The sequence below is a fragment of the Sarcophilus harrisii genome, chromosome 2 (assembly GCF_902635505.1).
Source record: "Sarcophilus harrisii chromosome 2, mSarHar1.11, whole genome shotgun sequence".
Taxonomy (NCBI): domain Eukaryota; kingdom Metazoa; phylum Chordata; class Mammalia; order Dasyuromorphia; family Dasyuridae; genus Sarcophilus; species Sarcophilus harrisii.
The window spans coordinates 605,724,073-605,752,044 of NC_045427.1; the positions used below are offsets into that span (position 1 = coordinate 605,724,073).

Consider the following 27,972-nt stretch of genomic DNA (forward strand, 5'->3'; position numbering starts at 1 on the left):
CCAGAGGGTTTCTTGGGATTATGGATGTGAAGTAAAGGTCTTGCATAGCAGAGGAGATCAGTCATATCTGTTAAAGTTGTCCCCTTAAAACCAGCCATAGAGAAGTCAAGCGTTGGAGTCAGCAGAGTTATTTTTGATTAATTGAAGTAGTTTTTGACAACCTGGAGGATCAATGTCTTCAGGTCAGAAAGTTAAATAAACTGTTTCTGAAAGTGAAAGGTTGAAAATGCCATTCTCTGTGTCTTAGAAAATACAGAAAAAACCGGTGTTTCTTCCATCCTTCACACGAGCGGCTTAGGCAGCGCATCCCGTTCTCTGAGGCGGCCCGATATCTCTCAGACTGGATCCAGATGGACAAAAGCTTCCAAGTTTTAGCAACTTTCTGCCTGCCCAGCTGGAACTTGAAGGGCGTGTGTGAGTGTGTGCATGTGTTCGTGCATGCGTGAGTTTGCCCCGGGAACGAGGGAAGGCGGAGGAACAGAACAGCATCAGAATGTTGGCTGGCCCGTAAAGCGTTTTCTCCCTGGGCTCTGGCTCAACCTCTGCATAAAAGCCCAGGGAGAAGGAGGTGGAGATTCCCCGAGTACAGAGGGAGGGCTTCCTGCGCCTCTGACAGGGGTGCGCTTCTGTATTAGGGACTGGGAGCCTGATCGGGAAGGCTGGGAAATCATGCTCTTCATCTGGGCTCTGCATTTGGCGTTAGTGCTCCAGGGAGGCTTCTCTGGTGAGTGTGCTCCGTGTGGGAAGGTGGGCTGAGGTGTGGGAAGGGGAGCCGTGAGAGGAGGGGCACCGGGAGGGGCAGTGTGCCTGGGAACAAGGGAAAATGTCATCAGTTGGAAGTGTGTGTGTGTGAAAGAAAAAATGAGAGAGAGACAGAAACAAGAGATAGACAGAGAGAGGCAGAGAGAGGGACACAGAGAAAGAGAGAGAGAGAGAGAGAGAGAGAGAGAGAGAGAGAGAGAGAGAGAGAGAGAGAGAGAGAGAGAGGAGACAGAAACAAAAAGACATAGAAAGACAGAGACAGAGACAGACAGAGAGAGAGACAGAGACAGAGAGAGAGACAGAGACAGAGAAAGAGAGACAGAGACAGACAGAGAGACAGAGACAGAGACAGAGACAGAGAGACAGAGAGAGAGAGAGAGAGATCTAGTTGGGGAATAATAATCTGAAACTCTGGCTCCTGTTTTAAATGAAACTACAAAACAGAAATAGGGAGTTTGTCAATGGAGCCTACATCATACAAATAGCTGATAGTGGTGCAATGGAAACAGTTGGCTTTTGTTGGCCTGGATTCAAATTCTGACTGCCTATGCAACCCTACTCAAGGCACTTAATTTTGATGTTCCTAAGTTTCCTCATCTGTAAAATGAGAGGCTTGAATCAGGGGGTATGTTCCAATTTGAAATCTAAACTTGCATAGCATGTCACAGGTCCAAACATTCATTTCAGGGCCCCCAGGGGAAAATTACCTTTGTAAACTGATGGATGAGGTGATAGTTTCCTCACCCACCCATCCCCACTGCCAAACCTCTAGTCATACCAGGGCTTGGGCAAGTCATTCTCCTGTTTGTTCTCTGGATGCTATTCAACCTATTAGTGTCCTTCCTAATCTGTGGTACCTAGAAAGGACTTGAGATGTGCTCTGATCAGGGCAGAGAGAAAAGAGCCATTACCCAGTACCTGGATTCTGTGCCTCTTTTAACACAGCCTCATTTTGTATTAGTTTCCTTGGCTGCCATATCACATTGCTGACCCACATTAAGCTAGCAGTTCACTAAAACTCTCAGATCTTTCCAAACCAATTGATGTTTAATTATATCTCCTCTCATTTTGTATTTGTGAAGGTGAGCTTTTTTGAGCCCACATACAACTTCACAATTTTTCCAATTAAATTTCATCTTATTCAATATATCCCAATATTAAAATCTTTCAGCCTGCTAGTTTCTGAATCTTGACTCAATTTGTGAATCTGAACCTCACTTTTATCATCTGAAAATAGAGATAATACCTATAGTATTATTTTTAAAGAACTGTTGTTAGTACCAAATGGAATTATGTGTGTGTATACACATAAATATATTGTAGACATCTAATGTATTATATAGATAACACCTGTATATAATTGTTAATTATAATATGTAATATATCATATTATATATATCAATATATATTATAAATATATGTGTATGGTTTTGTGTATGTGTAAACACAGAGAGAAGGGGGGGGGGAAGGAAAGAGACAGAGAGATCATTGCCAACCTCAAAGCCTCATATGCCTGAGCTATTATTAAGAGGACCCCAAAATCTGGGAGTTAGAAGAGACTTCAGTGGCCAGCCACCTCGTCCAGGTCCTACACAAAACAATCCTCATGTTAAGATAACTAACAAGTGGTCATCCAGCTTCTGCTCAATGGCCACCAAGGAGCCTATTAAGAAGTCCATTCAATTTGGGGGCAGCTGAAATTATTAAAAAGTTTCTCTTGACATCAAACCTAAACTGGCTTCTTTGCAATATCTATTCATTGCTTCCAATTCAGCCTTCTGGGACCAGATGGAAAAACTCTCCTCTCTCTTCCTAGTGACAACTTTTCAAAAACAATCGTTTCTCCCTGAGTCTTCTCATCTCTACACTCAATATGCCCCGTTCTTTCAGCTAATCCTTATATGCTATGATCTCAGGTCCTTCATCATTTTGGCTTCCCTCCTGTAGATATTCTCTAGCTTAACAACAATCTTTTTTTTTTTTTTTAATTGTAAAAAACAAAATAGCAAATTTGTTTTATTTGATTTCAAGGTATTCAAATCTGAACCACATATGATTTCCCATTTTCATTTTTTTCATTTGAAATCAATGGAATTTAATAGTATCTACTATTGATAAATGTGAGTTATAGAAAGGCAAAGTATATCCTCAAGGGGTTTAAATTCAGTCAATAATTAACAACATTGGTTATAACAACAATCTTTTCAACCTTAATTCCTAGACTGGGCAAAAGACAGTGGGATGCCCAATTCTCTTTTCCTGGAAGTTCTACCCTTACAATGCAGCTCCAGATCACATTATAGTTTTGGTTATGACATCAAATTGCCTTCTCTTATTGAGCTTGTAGTCCATTAGAATTCCTATTTCAAATGAGATGGTGTTTTGTTTATAAAGCATTTAGCACAATGTCTGGTATAGAGCTGGCACTGTATAAATGTTTTCTATTATTATTTAAATGAGAAGGGATTAACTGCTGTCTAACCATACATACCTTCACCATCTAATATTTGTGAAGTTGAATTTTTTTTGTATATAAGTGAAATACTTAACATTTATCTAAAAGCAGAACAAGCCACCCTGAGTAATAATTATCTGCTGGCTAAAACCTCATGAGTCACATTGACAATACTATTCTCACCTGTCAGGGATAGCTTCCCAGAGATTTATGTTTTATATTTGGCTTGCACCTTATTCCTTCTGACTCTTGAGATTCAATGATTATGAGATTTTTGACTCTTATGCTTGGTCCAGTTCCACCTGTGATTAACCAAATGATAAACCAACAACTATGTGCCAATGTGCCAAGCATGGTACTAAGCACTGAGGATGCAAATTCAAGAATACAATGATCACTGCTCAATGAAAAAGCCTTTCTCAAGGAATCATTAAGCCCAATGCCTCATTCATTTGGGTCTCATCCCAAACACAGAATTTGTTTTGTCCCCAGAGAGGTTATATTATTTATTGAGAACCCAGCTGCTTGCCCAGAATCTCAGTTGTTTTAAACTGTGACTTGATTTTTATAAGTCCAGCTGTGGCTCTCTTGCAATAAGCAAAAACCTAACACATGCTTTCCATTTGGCTGATTTTAGCTATGTATGACTCCTGCTTTTGGGGTCCATAGTTTTTATAACCTGGGTGTGGATTTTATTTTGTCCAATATCTATTTTTTAAAAAGCCTTTTAAAGCTTCCCTCTTCCTGATAAGACATTCATGGAAGGATTTGATCGCACAGCTCCTGTATCATTCAAAGTCAATTGTTACAGGTAAAAAGTTTAGGGAAGCTGGCTCAGAGAGAATCCTCTAAATAATGTGCTCTTCCATTTTGATCTCTTTCTTTGAGTTCTGGGCATTTTCTCTGACTGTCCCATATGTTTTGAATGCTCTCTCTCCTCATTTCAGTCTTCTGGCTCCTTTCAAGCCTCAATTAAAATCCTAATTTCTTTAGGAAAACTTTTCCAACCCTCTTAATGCTACTATCTTCCTTCTGTTAATTATTTACTATTCCTCCTGTATATAGCTTGTTTGTATATAGTTTATTTTTTTCACGTTGTCTCTCCCATAAATTGGGAGCTCCTTGAGGTCACAGACTGGCTTTTGCCTCCTTTTGTATCCTCAGTGCTTAGCACAGTGCCTGACACATATCTGCTTAATAAATAACTTGAATGACTGACTGACTCCAGTACCTAATAGTGTATAGCACACAGCGCAGAAATCATAAAATCTCCAAAGCCTCTAATCCAATATTTAACTGATGAAAAGATTAAATATCAGAGAATAAATCAAGTCAATAAGCATTTACAAAGTACAAACAAAATAATACTTGCCCAGAAGGAGGATATGTTCTAATGGAAAAAAAGGACACATAAAAGAGAGTGAGGTATTGACACAGAATGACAAAGAAAGTCGAGTCAATAGTATAGCCTGGAGAGGAATAAAGACTATTTTTTCCTTTTGAGTTTACAATCCATCAAAAACCTGAGATTAAATGATTAAATGAGATTAAATATTTGTAAAGCTTTTGGCAGCTAGGTAGCACAGTGAATAGAGTCAGGAAGATTCATCTTCCTAAGTTCAAATCTGATCTCAGACCCTTATGAGCAATGTGACTCTGGGCAAGTCACTTAACCTTACTTGCCTCAGTTTCCTCCTCTGTAAAATGAGCTGGGAAAGGAAATGGTGGACCACTCCAATATCTGTAATAAGAAAACCCCAAAGGAGTCATGACAAGTTTTTTCTGATACCACGCTTAACATGAACTCTTAGTTACTTTTGCCCATTGCTCCTGGTTCTTCCCTCTAAGTTCAGGTAGAACAAGGTTGATTAATCTGTTCTGTGTAACAGCCCTTTAAATATGTTCTTGGACTCCAAATCCAGGCTTTTTTCATTTTGCCATTCTAATAGGCATATGATAAATTTTGATTAATAACACTAAGGATACAATGGTACAATTATATAGCCCCTTTATGACAACTGAAGAAGTGGAATGTCTGGTCCAATGTCTCATCAGTGGCAGAACTGGGATTGCACTCTTGATCACCTGGGATTTTTTTTTTTTCTGTCAACTTAAAATCAGTCTTTTTGAGCCTCGTCTGTCAAAGGGAGGTAATGATACCTATTCTACCTGGCTGGGTTGTGGTGAGTGCAGAAAAAGCTGGGGTTACATGAAGAAAGTGTCCCTTTGGTGTGTTATGTTTATACTTATACACATACCTGCTGTTTTTTCATTAAAAGATAAGCTCTTTGAAGGCAGGGAGTCTTTCACTTTTGTTTTTATAGTTCTAACACTTAATACAAAACATAGTACATAGTAAATACTTAATAAAAATTCCCAGATTAATGGAAAAGTGCTTTGCAACCTTATTGTTTTATACTAAATAAATGCTTTTATTATTAATGATATTTAGATGAAAACAGAGAGATAGACCTTCCTAGACTAAGTCAACTATTGGTCAAGCAGGCCAGTCAAAATGAAGGATGCAAATGGGTATCTGTGGAAAGTGTGGCTCTTAGCAGGAAGGTACCCATCAGGAACACTCAAATTGCTAGTTTTTGAGGTCACCAGATTTTTAGTTTTGGGTCTGTTAATCTTAGCGGAGATCAGCAGGAATGCCTCTAGCCTTTAGAAGGCAAAAGGGAACCGAGATCTGAATGAAGTTGTAGTTTTTTGAAAGTTTTTATTGCATCACCATCTACATTTCCCTATGTGGTCACCTAACACTTCCAGAGAACAATACTTAAATTAATCAATCTGTGAGAAAAGTGTTAGTATATGTGGTGCTCCACAACCACAATCACCCTTCAAAGAAGTGAGGAGAGGAACTTTACAGGATCCTAGATTTGAAAGTTGGAAAACACCTGAGAGGCCAATAAATACACACACACATATCCTTCCCATTGTACAGAAAAGGAGATAGAGAAGGAAGGTTAAGGAACTTGCTCTTCATCACATGTTGTATCTCAGGTCTTCTTGATTCAAGGTTGTGAGCACTGGTCTGTGCTGCCTTTTTAACAAAGAAGCCAAGGCTGATCATTAAAACGCTGCAGAACTACCTACAATTGTTTTATTCTTTCATTTTCCAGTTACATTATTGAAAACATTTTTTTACTTATTCAATTTTTTTTATCATAGCTTTTTATTTACAAGTTATATGCATGAGTAATTTTACAGCATTGACAATTGCCAACCTTTTGTTCCAATTTTTCCCCTCCTTCCCCTCATCCCCTCTCCCAGATGGCAGGTTGACCAATACATGTTAAATATGTTAAAATATAAATTAAATACAAAATAAGTATACATGTCCAAACAGTTATTTTGCTACACAAAAAGAATCAGAGTTTGAAATAATGTACAATTAGCCTGTGAAGGAAATAAAAAATATAGATGGACAAAAATAGAGGGATTGGGAATTTGATGTAATGGTTCTTAGTCATCTCCCAGAGTTCTTTCACTGGGTGTAGCTGGTTCAGTTCATTACTGCTCTATTGGAACTGATTTAGTTCATCTCATTGCTGGAGAGGGCCACGTCCATCAGAATTGATCATCATATAGTGTTGTTGTTGAAGAATACAATGATCTCCTGGTCCTGCTCATTTCACTCAGCATCAGTTCGTGCAAGTCTCTCCAGGTCTTTCTGAAATCCTCCTGCTTGTCCCTTCTTATAGAAAATTAATATTCCATAATATCCATATACCACAATTTATTCATCCATTCTCCAGTTTCTGGCCACCACAAAGAGGGCTGACACAAACATTATTGAAAACTTTTTAGCAGATTCTACTTATTTCATTTTGCATCAATTTATATAAATCTTCCCATGGTTCTCAGTAGTCATCATATTCCTTCTTTCTTACTATGGAGTGATATTCATGTACCATATCTTGTTTAGCCATTTCCCACTCAGTGGGTATCACTTTGATTCCAGTTCTTTGGTCCTACCAAGAGTTTACAAATATTTTAGTGTAGACGTCTCCATATGCATTTAACCAAAAGTCACTCAGATTCCCAGCTGGAACAAAATGCTTTTTCAGATTCAGCTTTCTCTATTTCTCGTTGCAAGATGGAATTCCCAATGAAGTGAGTGTCAGATTTGGAGTTAGGAAGATATGAGTTCAGATCTGGTTTCAGACACTTACTAGTTAGCTATATGACCTTGAATTAATTATTTCAACATTTTTTTTTTGGCTGAAGCAATTGGGGTTAATGACTTGCTGAGGATCACAAGTGTTAAGTGTCTGAGACCAGATTTGAACTCGGGTCCTCCTGACTTCAGGGCTGATGTTCTATCCACTGTACCACCCAGCTGCCCCTATTCACCATTTTTTTCAGTCTCTGTGTCCTCATATGTAAAATAAAGATAGTAATAGCACCCCTTACAATACTATTGTGAGAATCAAATGAGAAAATGTATGTAGAGCTCTCTGCAAATCGCAAAGCCATATGTAAATGCTAGCTATTATGATGATGGCCATCATTATTGGTAAGGTCCCTCGTAGACTGTGCCAGCTTTCCACTTCCAGCCCCTAATGTAGTCTGTGCTTCTCATGGCATAGCTCTCAGTCTCTGGAATATGGCTCTTATTAGACTGGGGTCTGCTTCCCATCAGGATGTGGCTTTCATTTCTTTTGACTTCCACTAATGACCTGGTACCACATCATGTCACGGAAGGCATAGGGGGCTCTGGAAGCCTAGGCCAGGGGAACTCAAGTTTTGGCAGGTTCTGCTAAGCCAGAAAGAGTTCCCATTCCTTCCTGGCAAGAGAAAATTATTGGCTCTCCGGTTGTGGAACAGCATAGCTATGTTAAAAGCTCATCCACAGTGGTTTGGCCACCAAGGGACTAATTTTTCTGATCACAGTAACTATTGAAGACTCTGTACTAACTTAAAGTGTGGAAGGATTTGAGGATGAAGTCTATAATGGAAGTTTCTACCCTAGACCCTAAAATCTTGATCAAGGAGGGTCTCAAAGAGAAAAAGTAGCATACAGGTGTTCAAACAGTCGCTTTTCATCAAGTCTCCCTTGAACTACAGAAAAGTACTAAAGATTGGAAATTGGATCTTTTTTTTAAGTCAAAAACACTAAAAGGCACATTTTTTTCAAATTTAAAATTTTTAGAGATATATTTTATCTTACACTTCTGAATATTTCTTTTCTTTGCCCTTCCCAAGGCAGTCATCTCTTGTAGAGAGATATGGACTGGACCAAGAACTTCACTGGATAAGAAACTCCTAGGTGAGGAAACTCCCTTTCCCAATGGAGGTTGGCCTGTAATTTATGGACTCAGAATTGCCTAGAGCACTAAGAAAGTGAATGTCTTGCTAAGGGACTCAGTCAATATGTGTCAGAGGGGAGATTCAGAACCAAGACTTTTTAGACTATTCCACACTACATCTCTACATCTGTTGCAACAAAGAAGAAAAAGGAAAGAAAAAAAGAGTTCATCAAAATTGACCAACATATCCAAAAGGGATTAATAATGTCCCATATCTATAGTTCCCAACCTCTGCATAGAAAGAAGGAAGGAGAGAGGGGGTATTTTTTGACTCTCTTCTTCAACCTCAAACTTGGTTCTTCTAATTATACAATATAAATTTAAATAACCTAATTACAATGTCTTAAAAATGACAGAGGTTCCCCCCACCTTGACCCTCTCATTTACATGGTATATGTTATATTTCTGGTTCTATTGATTTCATTCTTTATCAGTTCATATAAATTATCTCATGCTTCCTTGAATTCTTCCTATTTCTAATGGAGCAATATTATTTCATAATCTTCACATATTTAGCCATTTCTCACTGGTAGGTGATTACCTTGCTTTCATTTTCTTGGCTACCACAAAAAAAAGTACTTTTCATATTTATAAAGAGCTTGCCTTTCCATAGCTCTGTGAGGTAAGTTGTGTAAATGTAACTATCCCCATTTTAGAGATGATCAAATAGAGTCACAGAGAGATTAAGTGACTAATCTAGGGTACTTAGTAAACATTAGAGCTGAGGTCTGAGCTCAGAACTCCTAGTTCTAAATCTGGCACCCTTTCCAGGCTACCCAACTTCCAAATGATGATTTCATTTGTGGAGTAGCCAGTGGTTACAGACCTGGAGATTTCAGAGGCGGTCATCCTCACCCCTCATGGGCTCTCACAATTTTGATTCTGTTGGGAAGCAATTGAGCTAGAATACAGATACACGCATATATTGTACATGTACACATATATAGTGCATGCACACACTTACAATATGCATATATATGAATGCAAGTATGCTAAATGTAAACACAAAATATATAACATTCAAAATATATCAATATAAATATGTAAAATATATAATATATTCAAATACAAAAGAGATACTTTGAAAAAAGTATATTGTAGATTTTAAAAAGCAATATAAATGTGTTAATTATTATTAAAATACTTATAATAATGAATATTTATATGATGTTTTAAGATTTATAAAATACTATATATACACATACACATACATACACATATATGATCTCATCTGATATTATACTTAACCATTAAACTATAATTATACTGAACATATTCTAAGGCAGGAGGATCCAGGGAAAAGTTTACGGGACTTGGAGTCAGGAAAACCGGGTTCAAGTTCTGGCTTTGTTACTTCCTAGCAATATGATCTTGGCCAATTCCTTTCCTGCTACAGGTCTCAGTTTTGTCATAGGCAAAAGTGAGTCAGTCTAGGTGTGCTAGGGTACCCAGGAACTGCTAAAAGTCTAAAATAAAATGGCTTTGCATTTTCATTTAGCTACCTGATACTGTAGTTTTAAACTAAAAATATCATATTAAGCATAAGTTTTGTGCTTAAATTTGGTTAAAGTTCTGGTTCTTTAGTTAAATGAGTTAAAATAATTTCTCTGACCATTGACGGCTCTATTGAGTTTGCCTTTAAAAATCAATACATAAAAGTCTCCAGTTACTCATCCTGATGCAATGTCCTGCCCACGCCTATGTGTTATAAACAGGGATGTAACTGGGATGAAGTATCTTAAGTTTCTTCTAAGTTCCTCTTTTTCCCTGCCTACTCTCAGGGATTTTGTCAGTATCAAATGATGTCATCTGTATGGAAATACTTTGTGAAGTACTAGACATATACAGGTTATGATTATTAGTGAATTTTTCTTTGATGATGCAAAATGCATCTCGGAATCCCCAAAGACCCCAAGGGTCCCATTTTGAAAATCTTTGGTGTTTATATGGTACTTCAAAAATCATTCTGATTTTTGGAGGATGGTTTAATTCTGGTTAAAGGGGACTTAGGGATATCTAGGTGGTACAATGGATAGAATGCTGACCCTGGAGTCAGTAAGACCTGACCCTTAGATACTTATTAGCTGTGTGACCTTGGGCAAGTCACTTAACTCTGTTCATCTCAGTTTTCTCACTTGTAAAATGAGCTGGAGAAGGAAACAACAAACCATTGCAGTATCTTTACCAAGAAAACCCCAAAATGGTGTCACAGAGAGATGGATGTGACTATTTGACTAAACAACAACAAAGGGGACTTACTAGAGCGTATTTTTTTGCTGAGAGAAGTAGAGATGACTCTGGAAAAGTCAGGGAGGATTCTTTCTGACTGAACTAAAGTCTCCCCTTCCAGGGAGAGTTTGTCCAACAAGCAAAGGAGGGCAGGGATCTGTTTCTTTAATAGGATGCAGCCAATGAGAGAATGATGGGAGGCTGCAATTATGCCTCATTCTCTCCCCTTTGCTAGAACAACAGAGTGCCCCACCCATGGCAGCTGTCCAGTTTGAATGTCTGGCAAGATATGTGAAACCCAGAAATCTGCCTCCGGAGCCCAGAATAGGCAATTTCTCAAATGGCCAGGAAGCTGGAAGGGAAAGGGAAAACAAGAGGGAGAGGCAGTTTTGGCTGAAAGCAATTGGGAAAGGAAGGAACTTTGTCCTTGTCAGCAATTGTCATCTCTATTCAAAGTCTAGTGGCATAAATATTGTGCAAATTATTGAGAAAATCCTAAACGCTGAACTTAGTGGTGAATTTTCCTGGTTTCCCCTGTGTTCTTCACATATGACACCTCCTCCTGGCTGTCCCTCATGCCCCTTACCTTTACATCAGAGAATCCCTAATTTGTTTTTTTTTTTTTTTTAAATTTTTTTTTGCTGAGGCAATTGAGATTAAATGACTTGCCCAGGGAGGGCAAAGGGAGTATTAAGTGTCTGAGGTCAGAATTGAACTCAAGTCCTCTTGACTTCAAGGCTGGTGCTCTATTCACTGCACCACCTAGCTGCCCCCATAATTTTTTTAAAAGATATTTTTATTGCTTTTTTTTCATATTACAAACATTTAAAAATTACCCAAACATCTCAAGAGATCTTATAATAAAATAAAGCAATAAGACAATTAATTTCATCTGAAAGTGCATGCAACATTTCACATTTATAGCAACCGTCTCCTTAAAACTCTTAAAAATTGAATAGAAATTTATTTTCTCTCTTTCTCATCCCCCACCTTACTGGGGGAAAAAGAAAAGAAAATTTCTTGTAACAACTATGAAGAATCAAACAAAATAATTCCCTCAGTGATTATATATGTATATTTATATACATATCCATATACATCTATATGTGGACATAGATATATTGCCTGTTCATATCCTTTGGCCATTGGATTATGGCTCTTATTCTTATAAGTTTGAATTAGTTCCCTACATATCTTAGATATGAGACCTTTATCAGTCCTTTCTACTTCTAGTTCTGGAATCAATAACCAAATCATTATTACCATTATTTCTGGAAAAGTCAGATTGATTCTTCTAGAATCGATTTGAGATAACAATAGCCAGAATTTGTTGTTTACAAAAGCTTTATACAGATAGATGACCTCAATTTAGTCTCACAAAACCCTCAGAAGCAGGTGCTCTTATTATCACCTGCACTTTACAAATAAAGGACCTTAATTTAAGTGATATAGATAAGTGACTGAGGCTAGATTTGAAGTCTGATTGTCAAATCTAACACTGTCTACTGGGCAAGCTAGATGCCTCTAGTCCCAAACAAAATTTTTGGTTACCATTATCTTTATGTGTTGTATTTTCCTATTAAAATGTGAACTCCTTGAGGGCAGAGACAGTCTTAATTTTGTAATTGCATTAGCATGCTAAACACATAGTAAGCAATATTTTCCCTTTTTTCTTTCCTCCTTTCTTCCTTTCTTTTTTTCTTTCCTTCCTTCCTTCCTTCCTTCCTTCCTTCCTTCCTTCCTTCCTTCCTTCCTTCCTTCCTTCCTTCCTTCCTTCCTTCTATCCATCACTGGTTCTATGAATATTATATCCCTCTTTTAGAGATTGGTGACCCATCTACTGCCTCTACCACAGACCTCAGTAGACCATTTCTGCCCCTTCCCAAAGTCAAAGGAGATGACAAGCTTCCACACCTCCCCTACTCGTCTTTGTTTTCTCTTTGTCTTTCTCAGACTACTGTCAAGAGTTGGAAGTCAGAGAGGTGGGAGACAGCAGCAGCAAGAAACAGGCTACTTTCCCCCCACAACATACCTGCCCTTACACCATCCTCAGAGGGTGGTTAGGACCCCTTGAGACTACTTAGATCACATCTTCATGGGAGGCACCCAAGGAATCAGGGATGCTGGCTACTCTTCTGGAAAATCCCTTGAGAGGCAGGCTGATGAATGAAAAAGGTGCTGGATTGGGATGTTGAAGACCTCATTTAGAATTCATACCTGTATGATCTTAATGTCTTTGGGCTTCAGTCTTTGTAAAATGAGAGGACTGGACTAGACAACTGATTAGGTCCCCTTCCACTTTAAAGCCCCAGTTCTACAATCAGAGAACTCTCCTTCAAATTTTACTTCTGACAATATAGCAGGGGATAGCATGATAATAGTAACTATTATTTATGAAGTTTCCTCTACCTTTTCTCTTTCCTCTCAAGTCTTACCCCATCCTTCCTTTTCTTCTCCTTTCCTTTCTCTACTTTCCCTTCCTTTCCCTCCCCTCTCTCCCTTTCCTCCTCTCCCTTCTTTTCCCATTTTTCCCTCCTCTTCCCTCTCCCACTCTCTTCTCTTTCCAATGAAATGATATATGTGAAAATGTTTTGATACAAAGGAAGAACATTTGGAGCTGAGGGATTAATGTTGTTTACATGGAAAGTGGATCTCTAGTCACAGTTTTTCCCCTTTAGGAGGATTTGAGCTAAGCTAGATGTGGTCTCAGCCATACAAAGAGCAGGGTGTTTTTGATAAGCTGAAGGGACAGATACAACTTTTTAAAAAATCCAGACCCTCCCCAGTAGGTGGGTCTGCCTTCATTCTTGGCCCATTTGTGTAGTCTTCAGGGACAGCAGAGAAATGGGAAAAGGGAAAAACGGAGAGAAGCAAAGAAGAATGAAAGCATAAGTCCAGGAAAAATGAGTTGTCCTAAGTCTGGTCTTTATTATTATTATTTTTGCTTCATCTATCTCCTGGGCCCCTTCATCAGTGAGTCATCCAGGCCTCCCAGGGCCATGGGGGTCATGTGAGAGTTGGATGAGGTATGGAGGTTGGAGAGGATGGAGAGAGGGAAGAGGTCTACTGTAATGTCTATCCAAGCCAGATGCTAGAAGCAATCTGCGGCCAACACTCCTATCTCTGCTGGTCAGGGCTTTGGGCTTTGGGAAGAGACAAGCTATTGTTAGAGGCCTCTTCTGAGCTCATTGGATTAGAGAAACACAGGCAGTCCAGGGAATTTCTGGGAATAAGCTGCCACTAGTTATATCATAGAACAAGCTGAGTCCTGTTTTTCTTGTCCCCCCTTCTCTGTCCCTTCCTCTTTCATCTCTAGTTCTTTTTAAACCTCAGGTTGCCCCTAAGGATTAAGCCAACAATTTGAGAAGCAGGTATTAACTGCTAGATGTTAGAAAAAGCTCTGGCTTCAAGGTGTTTACATTCTATTAAAGAGAAACACACACACACACACACACACACACACACACACAAGTAGGTACTTGGGATGATATATGTTATATAGGTGAAACCAGGCAAAACTATTTTCTCCTTGGCTATGTTGAAAAAAATAATAAGAATAAAAACAAGGAAAAAATAAGGAAATTTAAAAAAATATCTTCAATCTGGATTCAGAGTTCATCAGTTCTCTCTGGAAGTAGATAGCATTTTTCATCATGGGTCCTTTGGAATCATCTTCCATCATTATATTAATCAGAGTAGCTAAGTCTTTCAAGTTGACCATTATTACAATATTGCTCTTACTATGTACAATGATCTCTTGGTTCTGCTCGCTTTACATCAATTTATGTGTCTTACCAGATTTTTCTGAAACCATCCCCTTTATCACTTTGTATCACACAATAGTAAATAGTACTCTCCCCCAATCATGCCATAATGTGTTCAGCCATTCCTCAATTGATGGTAGCCCCTCAGTTTCTAATTATTTCCCATCCCAAAAAGAGCTGTTATAAATATTTATGTGCTTATAGAACCTTTTCCTCTCCCTTTGTTCTCTTTGGGGAACAGATCTGGTGGTGGTATTACTAGGTTAAAGGGCATGCACAATTAGGCATAGTTCCAAATTGTTTTTACAGTAGTTAAACCAGTTGCATTTGTCATTTTCCTTTATGCCATATTAGCAATATATAATAGGTTGAAGTGGTATTTCAGAATTGTTTTAATTTGTATTTCTCTGACTAATAGCAATTTAGAGCATTTTTACATGACTATAGATAACAGTTTCTTTTTCTGAAAACCACTCATTCATATCTTCTGACCATTTATCAGTTGGGGAATGGCTCTTTTATAAAATTGAGAATTGAGGGTTTTATCAGAGAAACACTGTAAATTTTTTCCAGTGTCCTGCTTTCCTTCTAATTTTAGCTTCATTGATTTTGTTTGTGCAAAACACTTTTAACTTCATATAATCAAAATTATCCATTTTACTTTCTATGATCCTATTTATATCTTATTTGGCCATAAATTCTTTTATTCATAAATCTGACAGGTAAAATTTTCTGTGTTCCCTGAATTTACTTATATCAGCTTTTATGTCTAAATCATGAACATTTTTGACCTTCTATTGGAACATTGTGTGTGGTTCTGGTCTATGCCTACTTTCTTCCAAATTGTTTTCCAGTTTCCCAGCTATTTTTTTTTTTCTTAAGTGGTGAATTCTTGCTTCCGGAGCTTGGATCTTTAGGTTTATCAAACAATAAATTATTATGGTCATTTGCTACTAGGTATCATGTATCTAATCGATTCCATTGACTTGCTCTTCTCTTTCTTAGCCAGTATTATATTATTTTGATGGTTACCATTTTGTAATATAGTTTGATATCTGGTATAGCTAGTTCACGTTTATTTTCATTGATTCCAACAGAGAGTAGTTGAAAGTTTTTAAATGTATGAATAATACCAGACCTCTATCTATCTATCTATTCTATCATCTATCCATCCATCTATCTATCTATCTATCTATCATCTAGCTAGCTAGCTAGCTATCATCTATCCATCCATCTATCATCTATCTATCTATCATCTATCCATCCATCTATCCATCATCTATCTATCTATCTATCGTCTAGCTAGCTAGCTAGCTATCATCTATCCATCCATCTATCATCTATCCATCCATCTATCATCTATCTATCATCTATCCATCCATCTATCTATCTAGCTATCATCTATCCATCTATCTACCTATCATCTATCCATCTATCCATCTATCTATCTATCATCTATCCATCCATCTATCATCTATCTATCTATTTATCTATCTATCTATGTGTACAAAATACCAGAGCTGGTTGAATAACAGGCTCCAACAACTTAGACAATTTGCCTGGGGGACTTGAAGATTAGGTGGCTTGTCCAGGATCACACAATCAGTGTGCCTGAAGCAAGAACTGGATTCTGGTTTCTGAAGATCTTAGGCAACTCACCTTCCTTTCCTAAAATTCAGTTCCCCCATTTGTAAAATAAAGATGTTAATCATTGGAGCTGATGTTAAAGATCCAAAGATCTGTGTCTATTACAGGCTCTGGCTACCAAAGCCAAGCCAGATTTTACTATTGATATAAAATGAGTCAATTCAGGTCCCCGACTAATGAGGAAAGCCATTCGTGGAGTTATGGAGCCCATCCTTGAGAAGCCTGGGACTTGTATGGAGGCAGAGATCTTGTATGGGCTAGGATGCTGGTAGGCGGGGCAAGGTTTCTGGTTGTCCATCTGGATTCACTTTCACTGGATCAACCAGAACAAGAAATACTGGTGCTTGCCTTCAGGGTACAATAAAACTCCGATTTGAAATCTTCTTTTATCTAACTCCAGATTACCTTCTCAGATTTATACTGCATCATTCTCCTTCAAGCATTCCACATTTCAGTCAAACTAGTCTCTTTGCCAGTTTAAGTCCCTGAACTCTGCATTCCATCTCCTGCCCTCATTCCTTGGTACAGCCTGTGACAAATGCCTGGAATGTTCTTTGTTCTCAGTGCCAGCTCTTAAGAATATTTCATTTGAGGCAGCTACGAGGTTCAGTGGATAGAGCCCCAGCCCTGAAATCAAGAGGACCTGAGTTCGAATCTGGTCTCAGACACTTAACACTTCCTAGCTGTGTGACCCTGGGCAAGTCGTTTAACCCCAATTGCTCCAGCCCCCCCAAAAAAAATGAAAAAAAAATTTTTTTCACTCCCATCAGGTGTCACCTTTACTGTACCAACTTACTACTCCTAAAAATGGCTAATGTTTGGATAATTTGGATGTGAAGTTTCCTTGATTCCTTTCTTTATCCTTCCTCAAATGATCTTGTATTTCAGTATCTGTTTCTATATTCTGTCTACTGTCTCGAAAAAAAGCTCCTCAAGGGAATGGACTATGCTATGTCTTGGGGTGATGATTGAATGCAAAAATTCCTGCAAATATTAATCACCCTAGAGATATAAAGTGATGATACCAAAATAGCTAGTGAAATCTTTGTTTTTCTTCTAAAATGTTTTATTGTTGCTCTTTTCTTTAAAAAATTAGTATCATTTGGAATATTATTGTTTTATGGAAAATGATGAGCTGGATGCTTTTAGGGGAAAAAAAAGACCTGGAAAGTCCTCTATGAAGACTTTCAAGCAAAATGAAATGTATTATATACAAAGGAATAGGAATGTTCTGGGATGATCAACTATAAATGACTTGCTACTCTCAATACAATTATCCATGACCACTCGGAAGGACTTATGATGAAAAATCCTATCCATACCCAGAGAAGGAACTGATTGTGTCTGAATACAGATTGAAGAATTCTCCTCTGTCTCTCTGTCTCTCTTTGTCTTTCTCTGTCTCTGTCTTTGTCTCTCTCTCTCTCTCTCTCTCTCTCTGTCTCTCTGTGTGTTTCCTCTCTGTCTCCTTCTGTCTCTGTCTCTCTGTCTCTCTCTCGTTATTTTTTGGATGCAGATGTAGTACTGGTATTGCTGGATCAAAGGATATACACACTTTTATAGTCCTTTGAGCATAGCATCAAATTGCTCTCCATTATGGTTGGATCAGTCACAACTCCACCAACAGTGCTTTAGTGTTTGAATTTTCCCACATCCCCTCCAACATTTATCATTTTCCTTTCGAATCTTCTCTTGTAACAAATAGGAAAAGCCAAGGAAAACAGTCAACATATTGGCCCTGTCTGAAACATATGTCTCACTTACTTATAATCCACTATCTCTGCCAAGAAGTAGGAGGCACGTTTCCCAGTCGGTTCTCTGAAGTCATGATCAATCACTGAGCTGAGATAATTTGGGCCTACATTAAGAGAGGTGTAGCTTCAATGAAGCTTATTGTACGCCAGACATTGTGGTGAGCTCTGGATAGATGAAGGCAATAGTAAATCAGCACCTCACTGACAAGGAGGCATGAATATAGAGAGATGTGCCAAAGTATGTACCAAACAGAGACAAGATGATTAGGGAGAAGGCATGAGCAGCTGGAAGCTTCAGGAAATGCCTCATGTAGGGGGAGCTACTTGAACTGAGTGTTGAAGTGGACTAGGAATTATAAGAGGCAAAGGTAACAAGAGAGTAAAACCTAAATAAGATGGATAAATTAGTGCAAAGGCAGAGATGGGAGGTGGGATGTGCAAGGGACAATAAGTGGATCAGTATAACCGGACCATGCAGGGGTCCTCAAACTACAGCCTGTGGACAATTATCCCCCTCACCCAGGGCTATGAAGTTTCTTTATTTAAAGGCCCACAAAACAAAGTTTTTATTTTTACTATAGCCTGACCCTCCAACAGTCTGAGGGACAGTGAACTGGCCTCCTATTTAAAAAGTTTGAGGACCCCTGAATATATAGGAAATAATTTATAAAAACAGGAAGAAAGGATGGTACAGATATTTGAATGCTAAATAGAGTAACATATTTGATCCTTCAGCCTCCTCTCTGGTTGGAGGATTAAGGGGTAGAATACTAAGTCCCACTCCAATTTTTTCTTTATAGAAAGCAGAACCTGGACTTTGCAACTCACTTGACTTTCCATCTGCAGCTGTGCTTGGGTACTTTCTGGGGTTCCCCTGCTCTTTCCCAGCTTCTTTCTATATGTGGTCTTCCCCCATCAGATTGGAAGCTCTCTTTTTCTTAATGTATCTCCATTGCTTAGTACAGAGTTGGGCATCTAGTAGATACTTTTTTAAATTGAGCCATTTGATTTTGAATAGGGAAAAGGCATTTCAGGAAATTTTGGTGGTTCTCTTACAGATTGTTGTGGAGAGAAACTTGGGACAGGTAAACGATTGCATCAGTAGAAGACATTAGTGATTTTGTAGTGGTGAATCATTATTTACCCCTTTGTGCTTTTGTCCTGGTCACACATGTTCCCTATAAGAGCATCATTTAACACAGTTGCCCTGACCAATGTTCCCCACCTAGATGACTCTGGTGAAGTTAAATGACATACATTTATAATTGGTCTATTTTAACACACTTGTGGCTTTCTCCAGTCTCTTTCGGTAGCGTGTAAATAGGAGCAGAGGAGATGGATAATGAGAGTAATCCAGAGCTGAGGTTTGGCAAGGAATAAACAGGAAAAGGAAAAGAGGTTAGGTGGAGGACATTGTGGCACTGAATTGGCTAATTACATGGCGGAGATCAGAAAGAGAAGAAAGTACATTAAGAGCAGAGGCAGTGGTCGAAGAAATTACTTGAGGGGTGAATGGATGGGAGATTATGCTTGAGGGCAGAGTAGGTTTAGAGAGAGATGGAATGACAGGAGGTTTGAGGGTCAAATAGAGAAATGTTTCAGCTTCTTACATCTTAACTCTGATTCATTTCACCTAGGTTTATCGGTTCAACGGTCCCCTAATGTGTCCAGAAACTCATTTTTAGACTATCTTACCCCCTAGCTGAAATAAATCTCCGAAGTTCTCCATTTCCTTAAACAGAAAAAAAAGGATTAAAAGCCATAAGTAAGGAAAATGTTTTTAACCTCTCTCCAGCAGTCCCTACGTTTTATGCTAAATAACCATTGTTCTGCTGGCTAAAGAATTCTAAAAGCCTGTTCTGTGTAAATAGCAACTAGTTGGAGAATTCTGAATGAAACGGTGACATTTCTATTACATCCTTAGAAACAACCAACAAAGCCTTTTCCTCTGATATCTCTACACATGAAACAAGTGAAGAATGGTACAAGACAGTCCATGATCAAGTGTAAAATCACAGGGCATTGATTTCAGTAGGAAGCTAGCATAATTTAAAGGAGAAAGGGATAGATTTGGAATCAGGGGGTTCAAATTCCTCCTTTGATACTTAACTGTGAAACACTGAACAAGTCACTGAACAAAGAACTACTCAGTCTTAGATTCCTAATTTGTAAATTTGTTTTAGAAAAAAAAAAGAGGTGATAATAATAATACCTGTTTTAAAATAAGGTTCTTTTGAGGATTGAATGATGTAATATAAGTAAAAGTGATTCATTGAACCTTAAAATACGATGTAATTATGAATTATTATTATTGATCTAAGTGAAAAGGACCTCAGAGAAAGGAGAGATCATCAAGTCCCCTTGGGCTAAAGAGGCCTTGGAAAGCTTCTAGGAAGGGGTGGTCTGTGAGTTGAGTCTTAAAAGATAAGAATATAAAGATGCCAGAGCATAAAACAAATCTATTCACTTTGTTCATCCCTTGCTTCAAGACCCACTACCTTTTTAGAACCTAGATGTTCTTGCTTGCCTTTCTGGGGTTATAAGGAAGCCAATAGTTGGGTGGTGGGAGCCCAGCCTTAAACCAAATTTATGTTTCTTGCAGCTGCTGTACAACCATTAAGATCTTCCCCTGGGAATGAAGATAAGAGGATGAAATGGTGTGATGAACACAAAGCTTTCCACAATCGCCTAGACATTGTGGAAGAGGTACTGGAGCTATGGGATGGTTTGGGAGGGAATGGGGAGGCAACTCAAGTATTAGCAGCTATCAAACTGGTGGGAGCAGGGATGGAAGAGATGGAGAGAGGGTTCAGTTAGTATGGGTCCAGTTCTGTTCTGCTGCTGAGAAAACAAAAAACCCAAGGAAACATAAGAGAGTGCCCGTGTCTCTTCCAGTTGTGGAAGACAAGACCAGTGTCTGTGAAGTGATGACAAAACAACATAAGGCAACATAGAATTGAGTCCTAAATTGTAGACTAGCCTGTTTTGGGGTATCAGAAAAAACAAAGATCACTATGACGTGGAAGAAGCACTAAAAGTATCCTAGAGGGAAAGGGCCTTGAAGGATGAGTAGGATCAAGGGAGACATTCCAGGTTAGGGCACCTACTTATGCCTTGCTTATGAATGGAAGAGAGGTTCAGTATAAACCATTAGTAATGCCTAGAAATCAAGGTTCCTAGGATCCCAGACTGAGTACTGGAGTACACCAACCTCATTTTATACATGAAGAAGAAAAGAACCAGGGAGATTAAAAAAAAATGACTTGTCTAAGGCATTATGAGTAATAAGTGGCTATGTTGGGATTTGAATTCCAGTCTCTGTCTCTAGTGTTCCGCAGTTTCTTGGCAGTTTTACTTTCCATCTTCATATCTCTAATACCTAATTCAGTGTCAAACGCATAGTAGGTGCTCATTGATTGTTGAATTATATATTGATAATGGCAACAATGGATAATAATGGTAGCACATTATGACTATTATTTTCATTATCATTTCATTATTTGGCCAGACCTGTGATTTCATCAATATTGGGAGTTCCTCCCCAATCATCTCGTCTCTCTTTGGTGAATATTTTGGCATGCTTCTGTGTGTGTGTGTTTGTCTTTTTTAATACTGATTGAAAATAGTTCTTAGAGTTGCCTGGGAAAACTGAAAAGTTCAGTGATTTTTCCAACACAGTCAAGATGTATCTAAGTTGGAACTTGAACTCATGTCATCTTGACCTAGAAGCCTTCTCTCTGTATCATACTTCTAGTGATCATATAATTATCATCATCACCATGATTGTTCTTGAGGAAAAAAATAATTAAATCTAAATACCTGTTTCTAAAATAATCAAATGTATCACATACATCCATAAATCCATGCATATATATATTTACTTAATAAATATTTTATAAAAAGAGTTAAATTGAGAGAATTTTTAAAAATTGCATTTTTTTAAATCTAAGAAAACTTTTCCAACTATAACTCGCTATTTTCCTAGAAGACCACTAGAGGGAAGCACAACAAAAGTTATGTAAGCTAGGGTTCTGCGACTTTCTTTGGAAGGATGGATTCAGCCTCTATTTTCTTGTTAATTAAAAAAAATTTTTTTTTAAGAAGTGATTTTTTTATTAAAGCTTTTCATTTTCACAACATGTGCATGGAACAATTTTCAATATTGACTCTTGCAAAACCTTGTGTTCCAAATCCCTCCCCTTCTTCTCATCCTCTCCCCTAGATAACAAGTATTCAATATATGTTAAATGTAAAAAATATATGTTAAATCCAGTATACGCACACACATTTATACAATTATCTTGCTGCGTGAGAAAAAATGAAATAAAAAGGGAAAAAATGAGAAAGAAAATAAAATGCAAGGAAACAATAACAAAAAGAGTGAAAATGCTATGTTGTGATCCACACTCAGTTCCCACAATCCTCTCTCTGAGTGTAGATGGCTGTTTATCACAAGATCAATGGAACTGGTCTGAATCATTTCAATGTTGAAGTCATGTACATTAGAATTGATCATCATATAATCTTCTTGTTGTTGTGTACATTTCACTCAGCATCAGTTCCTTTAAGTCTCTCCAGGAGTCTCTGAAATCATCCTGCTGGTCGTTTCTTATAGAACAATAATATTTCACAATATTCATATACTATAACTTAATCAGCCATTCTCCAACTGATGGACATCCCCTCTGTCTCCAGTTTCTTGCCACTACAAAAAGGGCTGCCTCTTGTTAATTATTTTATCTCATTATTCTTGACATCATTTCTGAAAATATCCCTACTTCCCTACTTAATAAATCATTTTTTATAACAAATATGGAAAAAAGCAACACAGACAAACCAATGAGCCCAGTGAAAATATCTGATAGCATGTCATTGTTCTCACCCATAGAACCCCATCTCTTCAAAGAAAGGAGTTCCTAAATCCACTTTTTACCAAGTATGTAAGTGTAAAATCAGAACTCATAGGTTATTCTTTTTTCTGTACAATCTCGTTAAAAACTTACATCTTTTTCTATAAGTCACCAGAACAAAAGTATATAAACATGGTTATGGGAAGGAAGGGACTGAGTTTTTATAGGGAGCCTATTGTGTACTGGGTATTATACTAAATGCTTTACAAATATTATTTCACTTGATCTTGGTGGCTGTTTATTGTTCAGTTATTCTGAAATAATTTCTTATTCTTGTTGAAATAATCTTGTCCAACTCTTCATAACCCCATTTAGGATTTTCTTGGTAAAGATATTGAGGTGGTTTGTCATTTCCTTCTCTAGCTCACTTTACAGATAAGGAAACTGAGGCAAACAGGGTTAAGAGATTTGTTCAGGGTCCCACAGCTAGTGAGTGTCTGAGACATGATTTGAACTCAGGAAGATGAATCTTTCTGATGCTCTGTCCACTGCTCCACCTAGCTGCCCATAATAGCTCTGTGAGCTAGGTTTCATTATTAGCTCCATTTTACAACTAAAGAAACTGAGGCAGAGATTGAGTGGTTTGCTCAGGGTCGTTCAGCTAAATAAGTATCTGAGGCTAGATTTGAACCCAGGTCTTGACTCCAGGTCCAGTATTCTATCTACTAGGCTACCTAGTCGCCAGATAAGTAGAGTAGATATAATGATACTTAATACTATAGGATACATTTTTTTAGAATAGAGGTTCACTTCTATTATCAGTTACATCATACGCTTTTCTGAGCTTCTTTTTGCTATCCCTTGCCCTGACTTTTTCACTGTCTCCTTACCAGACCCTGGACAAGACTGTGGAACACCTGGAGTCTGAAGTAAAGAACCTGCTTAACCTGATGAATTCGATAGCCTGGAACTTGCCCCCAGCGTCTGGGAGCCCCACCGAGAACTTCTTAGGAGACGGTGTGTGTCCCCCATCCGAGCCCTGAATGCTCTGGCCCCAGCTTAGCCTCCCACTTTTATTCCAAGCACAGCTGGAATTGAATAAGTCTCAAGGCTCTGGGGATAAAAAGTGGGAGGAATAAGGAATAATGATGATGGTGATAGCTAGCATGTAGCATCTGCTCTGTCCCAAGCATTGTGCTTTGCAAATACTTCATTTGATCCTCACAACCCTGTGAGGTTGGTTGATGTCCTTTGTTCTTGAAGAAGACCAAAATGACATCACCATGTTGGGGTCAGTGGACAGTGTGTCCAGCTGTGGCTAATCAGATGTTTGTGAGCTCAGAAGGTCAGGCACAAATAGTCCGTATGAACCTTTGGAATGGAGAGATCTCTAAAGTTACACAAAAATGTTTGGTTTTTTTGACTCACCCTGAGGTAAGTACTATTATTGTCCCCATTTTACAGTTGAGGAAATTGAGGTAAGCCAAGGGTAAATAGCTTGCTCAAGGTCACAGAGATAGTGAGACTCTCAGGCAGGTTTTTTTTTTTTAGTTAAAACTTTTCATTTTTAAAACATATACATACTTTTCAACATTCACCTTGCAATATCTTTTCCAAATTTTTCCTCCCTTACCCCCACCCACTTCCCCTAGACAAACATATAACCCAATATATGTAAAACACGTGTAATTCTTCTATACATATTTCCACAATTATCATGCTGCCCAAGGAAAATCAGATCCCTAGTATAGAAACTTTTTAGGAATACAGAATAGCATCTCTTTAATAATTTGGAATCTGCAGCTGAGAGGATCACACAGATGGGATTGGTCAGAAACAAGACTTTAACTCAGTTTTTCTCGATAGCAAAACCCTGCTGGCACCCACTCTGCCAAATTACCTCTCTCTGCCTTTACTTTTGGAAATGTTAGCTCAAGCTCGAGGGCTGGGAAGGCACTAAGACGTTACCATTCCTGCTGTCAACAGGAGGAAAACTAGACATGACTGGATCTTGCCGTCTCTTCAGCTTTGCTGATGAGCAAGGGAAGCTCCCGGCAGACAAGGAAGAGGATGCAGGGGGAGGGGAGATGTGGTAAGCCTCAGTGAGGATCTCCATCAGCACTGTGGTCTGGTCTTGTTCCTCCTAATCGCCCTTCTTCATGCATCATCATCCCCTTCCCCAATTCCCTGAACTACCTGCCTGCCCCTTGTGTTCTCTCTGTAGCCATGAGATGCACCCAAAGACATCTCCCAAAAGAGTTTGAGGAATATCTGGGGAAAAGGAGTTACTGTGTAGAGAAGTTGGACAAGATCTGCTCCTGCCACTCTACACTTCCTCTAGACCCTTAGCTCAGAGTCCAAAATGTGACTGAAGGATCCCCAAAGAGAACAGCAGAAGAAATAGGAATATGATCTTCAGCAAACCTGTGACATGGGTGACGGGATTAGCTTCCTAGTGCCCTGGAAATTTCCCCTCCTCCTGCCTCCTTCTCTCTTTTCTTCCCACCTCCTTAACAAAACCTTCTCTTAAGGGAGATATCTCATTAATACCTTATATGATGGAGTGAATTAAAATCTGCGAGTCCTCTCTTAGGAGAGTTTGCATCTAAAATCTGTCTCCGAAGGGAAGACACCATTTGGGTACTGGTGGGGAACAAGACCAGGTTAATTGGATGCAAGTTTTCCATTCTAGGAACATTCATTTTAGCTCCAGAACACACAGGAGTTGGGAAGGGTTCTTCCCAATAGGGATCCTTACAAATTTAGACACCCACCCAGTCTTCCACTCACAGGCATGCAATTGGTTTTTCCTTCTGTGCTGATGCTGTTTCCACCAACCATGAGACCTCTTGTTTCTTACAGAATCCCTATGAGCACCAAGACGATTTGGAGCTGAAGGCAGCAGTGGCTCCCCGGCGTTTTGGATAATTCACCCCCCAAGTGTTTTCATCCACTTGGACATGTGTTGGAAAAGGCTGTTGTGTAATAAATGTGTCTTGTACTGTGAATGAACTGGAAGACTGCGATATTGTTGTAACAAGCCACAGGTCTGATGGTTCCCTATTTTACTTTTATCTCCATTTGGTTTGCTGGACCAGTCAGATTCATGTTCTCCTTATTGTTCAAGGAAATCATCTTCATCCTGAAGTTTAGAACTCTTAAAATCTAACCCAAAGATCTTTTGACTAAATCCTGAATCTGATCTGTACTGCCTTTAGCATACAAACTTCTCTGGATCTATGCTTGCTTCAATTGTAAAAATGTCCTCAAAAGTCTATGACATTAATGTCCAAATTCTCCCTCCTTGGTACTAGTGGGGGCCTTGATGGGGACAGGCCATATCTTGTAGATAAGTGATTAACACCTCAGAGGCATGAGGAGACTTGTCCCAGAGTTACATGAGATTTAGGGATTCAAATACACTCACCTCCTTCATAAAACAATTGATTTCAAGCTATATTAGGTCCAGAGTCTGGTAGTTAGATATGGTGGCTTGGACAGAAGTTAAAAGGGTCAGTAAAAAGGATAAAAAGAAAAACCTGGATGTCCCAGACCCTCGGAAGAAGTTAACAAGAGCCGAGATAATGGAAGAAAAGGCTTCAGCAAATTAAATTTCTTAGAAGGGGAGGAGATAGAGGCAGGAGATCCCAATGGGAGAGAAAGGGTGATTTGGGAAATAATTGGCCCCAAGGAAAGTATTGGGTATTCTGGAAAGGAATTCACAGGCTCTATCACTGCCAAAAGTGATCCATGCCACAAAAGATCAAGAATCCCCCACAAAGATGTTTAGATACAAAAGTTATTTCTTGGATATTAGAGAAAGGGAGAGGGGAATTGGAGAGAAGAGATATATGAAAGGCAAAAGAGGGAGAGAAGAAATGGCAGATCTTTGATCTGCCGTGGAACTATCTGTGTATCTTTGGATAAAATCTCTGGACATACTTCTCCATGTCTGAAACAGGATGATTGAATCATTAAAAGCTCCTTAACCATATAGTTCATTTATTATAATAATCCATGGTTCTAAACATTTTTTGGTTCCTCCATCATTTAATAACAAAAAGAGTTGTGAACCCCACAGATAATTTAATGATACTTATAATATTCTTTAGATTTGTTAAGTGCTTGCAATAACTTCTTCCCCTTCCTAAAGTTTCAAACTAAAATTTGTATTATATAATTCTATAATTATGGAAGCTCTAAATATAAAATTCATGAACTGTAATTATATAATTACAAATATTTTGAGATATTCTGTAAGAATTAATTGATCCAGCAAGAACATATATGCTTACTATTTTCTGCAAACTTCATATTATAAACTTAGATAAATGTAAATAGAATTGTAATGATCCAAGTTCATTAAACATAAGGAGGATATTTAACATTATAATCACATATAAACTTAAATTAAATGTACTTAAAAAAATTGAACAAAGGCTTGCAATATTTGGCTCAACACCAGGCATAAAGATTTGTTTACACATCAAGTTTATTTCTCTTTTTTGATTTAAAACAAGAAAATGAAAATGCTTAACTTTCACAAATATGTGGAGGAAATGGTAGAATTTTACAAGCTCTCTTGCTGAGATGGAAATTAATTTTTTATTTTTAGTCAAAAATGTACAGGCTATCATTTTAAAGTGATTTTCATAGTCCAAGATTCATTGATAGGTCAATTTAATTTTCTTTTTCATCCATGTCATTTAATCAGTCAAATATAAAAGACACATCAAATGTGTCATAAGTCCAATTAAATGTATTAAGAATTTCAGGGAATTATTCATTGGAAGTCATTTCTAAAAATTTCATTCACATCTGACTGCCATGACAACATAATCCAAAGATAGTTCACTTTTTAATAAGATTATGTAATATCAAAGAGCCTAGTACTATTCTTAATTATATGGCTCCAAAGTTGTAGTGTCTTAATCATACTTTTTACTTCATCTTGAATGTGAAATGTTTCCATTCTCTCTCTGTAATGATGTGTTGAGTTTATTCATTTTTTTTAAAGACGTCTGCTAAATATGCTAATTTTTGTAACCATGTCATATGGCATGTACCCTCAGGTAAAAAGGATGTGGAGTGAAGACAGCCAACTCTTCTCTAATTCCAAATAAATGAGTAATAACCCAGACATGGAAAAGTCACCTAACATCGATCTGTGTGTGTTAGAAAGGCTATATGCCC

The 27,972-nt window shown here is 38.1% G+C and overlaps 1 protein-coding gene across 5 annotated transcripts; it reads left to right on the forward strand.

Annotated features, from left to right (window-relative positions):
• Positions 1-423: 423 nt before the first annotated feature.
• On the forward strand, positions 424-27,844 carry PLAC9 (placenta associated 9). Of its 5 annotated transcripts, none has more exons than XM_003759145.4 (5): positions 424-724; positions 20,532-20,635; positions 23,673-23,796; positions 24,766-24,871; positions 25,642-27,844. In XM_003759145.4, coding segments are annotated over exons 1-5 (633 nt in total). In that variant the 5' UTR covers positions 424-426; the 3' UTR covers positions 25,643-27,844. The 5 variants fall into 5 exon arrangements, with proteins under 5 accessions (XP_003759193.4, XP_031812250.1, XP_031812249.1 ...); XM_031956392.1 differs by lacking the exon at positions 424-724 and adding an exon at positions 19,796-19,911; XM_031956391.1 differs by lacking the exon at positions 424-724 and adding an exon at positions 19,815-19,935.
• The last annotated feature ends 128 nt before the right edge of the window (positions 27,845-27,972 follow it).

Coding starts and splice junctions, on each gene's coding strand:
- PLAC9 (XM_003759145.4), top strand. CDS start 427: ATGTGTTCGTGCATGCGTGAGTTTGCCCCGGGAACGAGGGAAGGCGGA. Junction 725..20,531: donor GCTCCAGGGAGGCTTCTCTG/GTGAGTGTGCTC, acceptor TGTTTCTTGCAG/CTGCTGTACAACCATTAAGA. Junction 23,797..24,765: donor CGAGAACTTCTTAGGAGACG/GTGTGTGTCCCC, acceptor TGCTGTCAACAG/GAGGAAAACTAGACATGACT.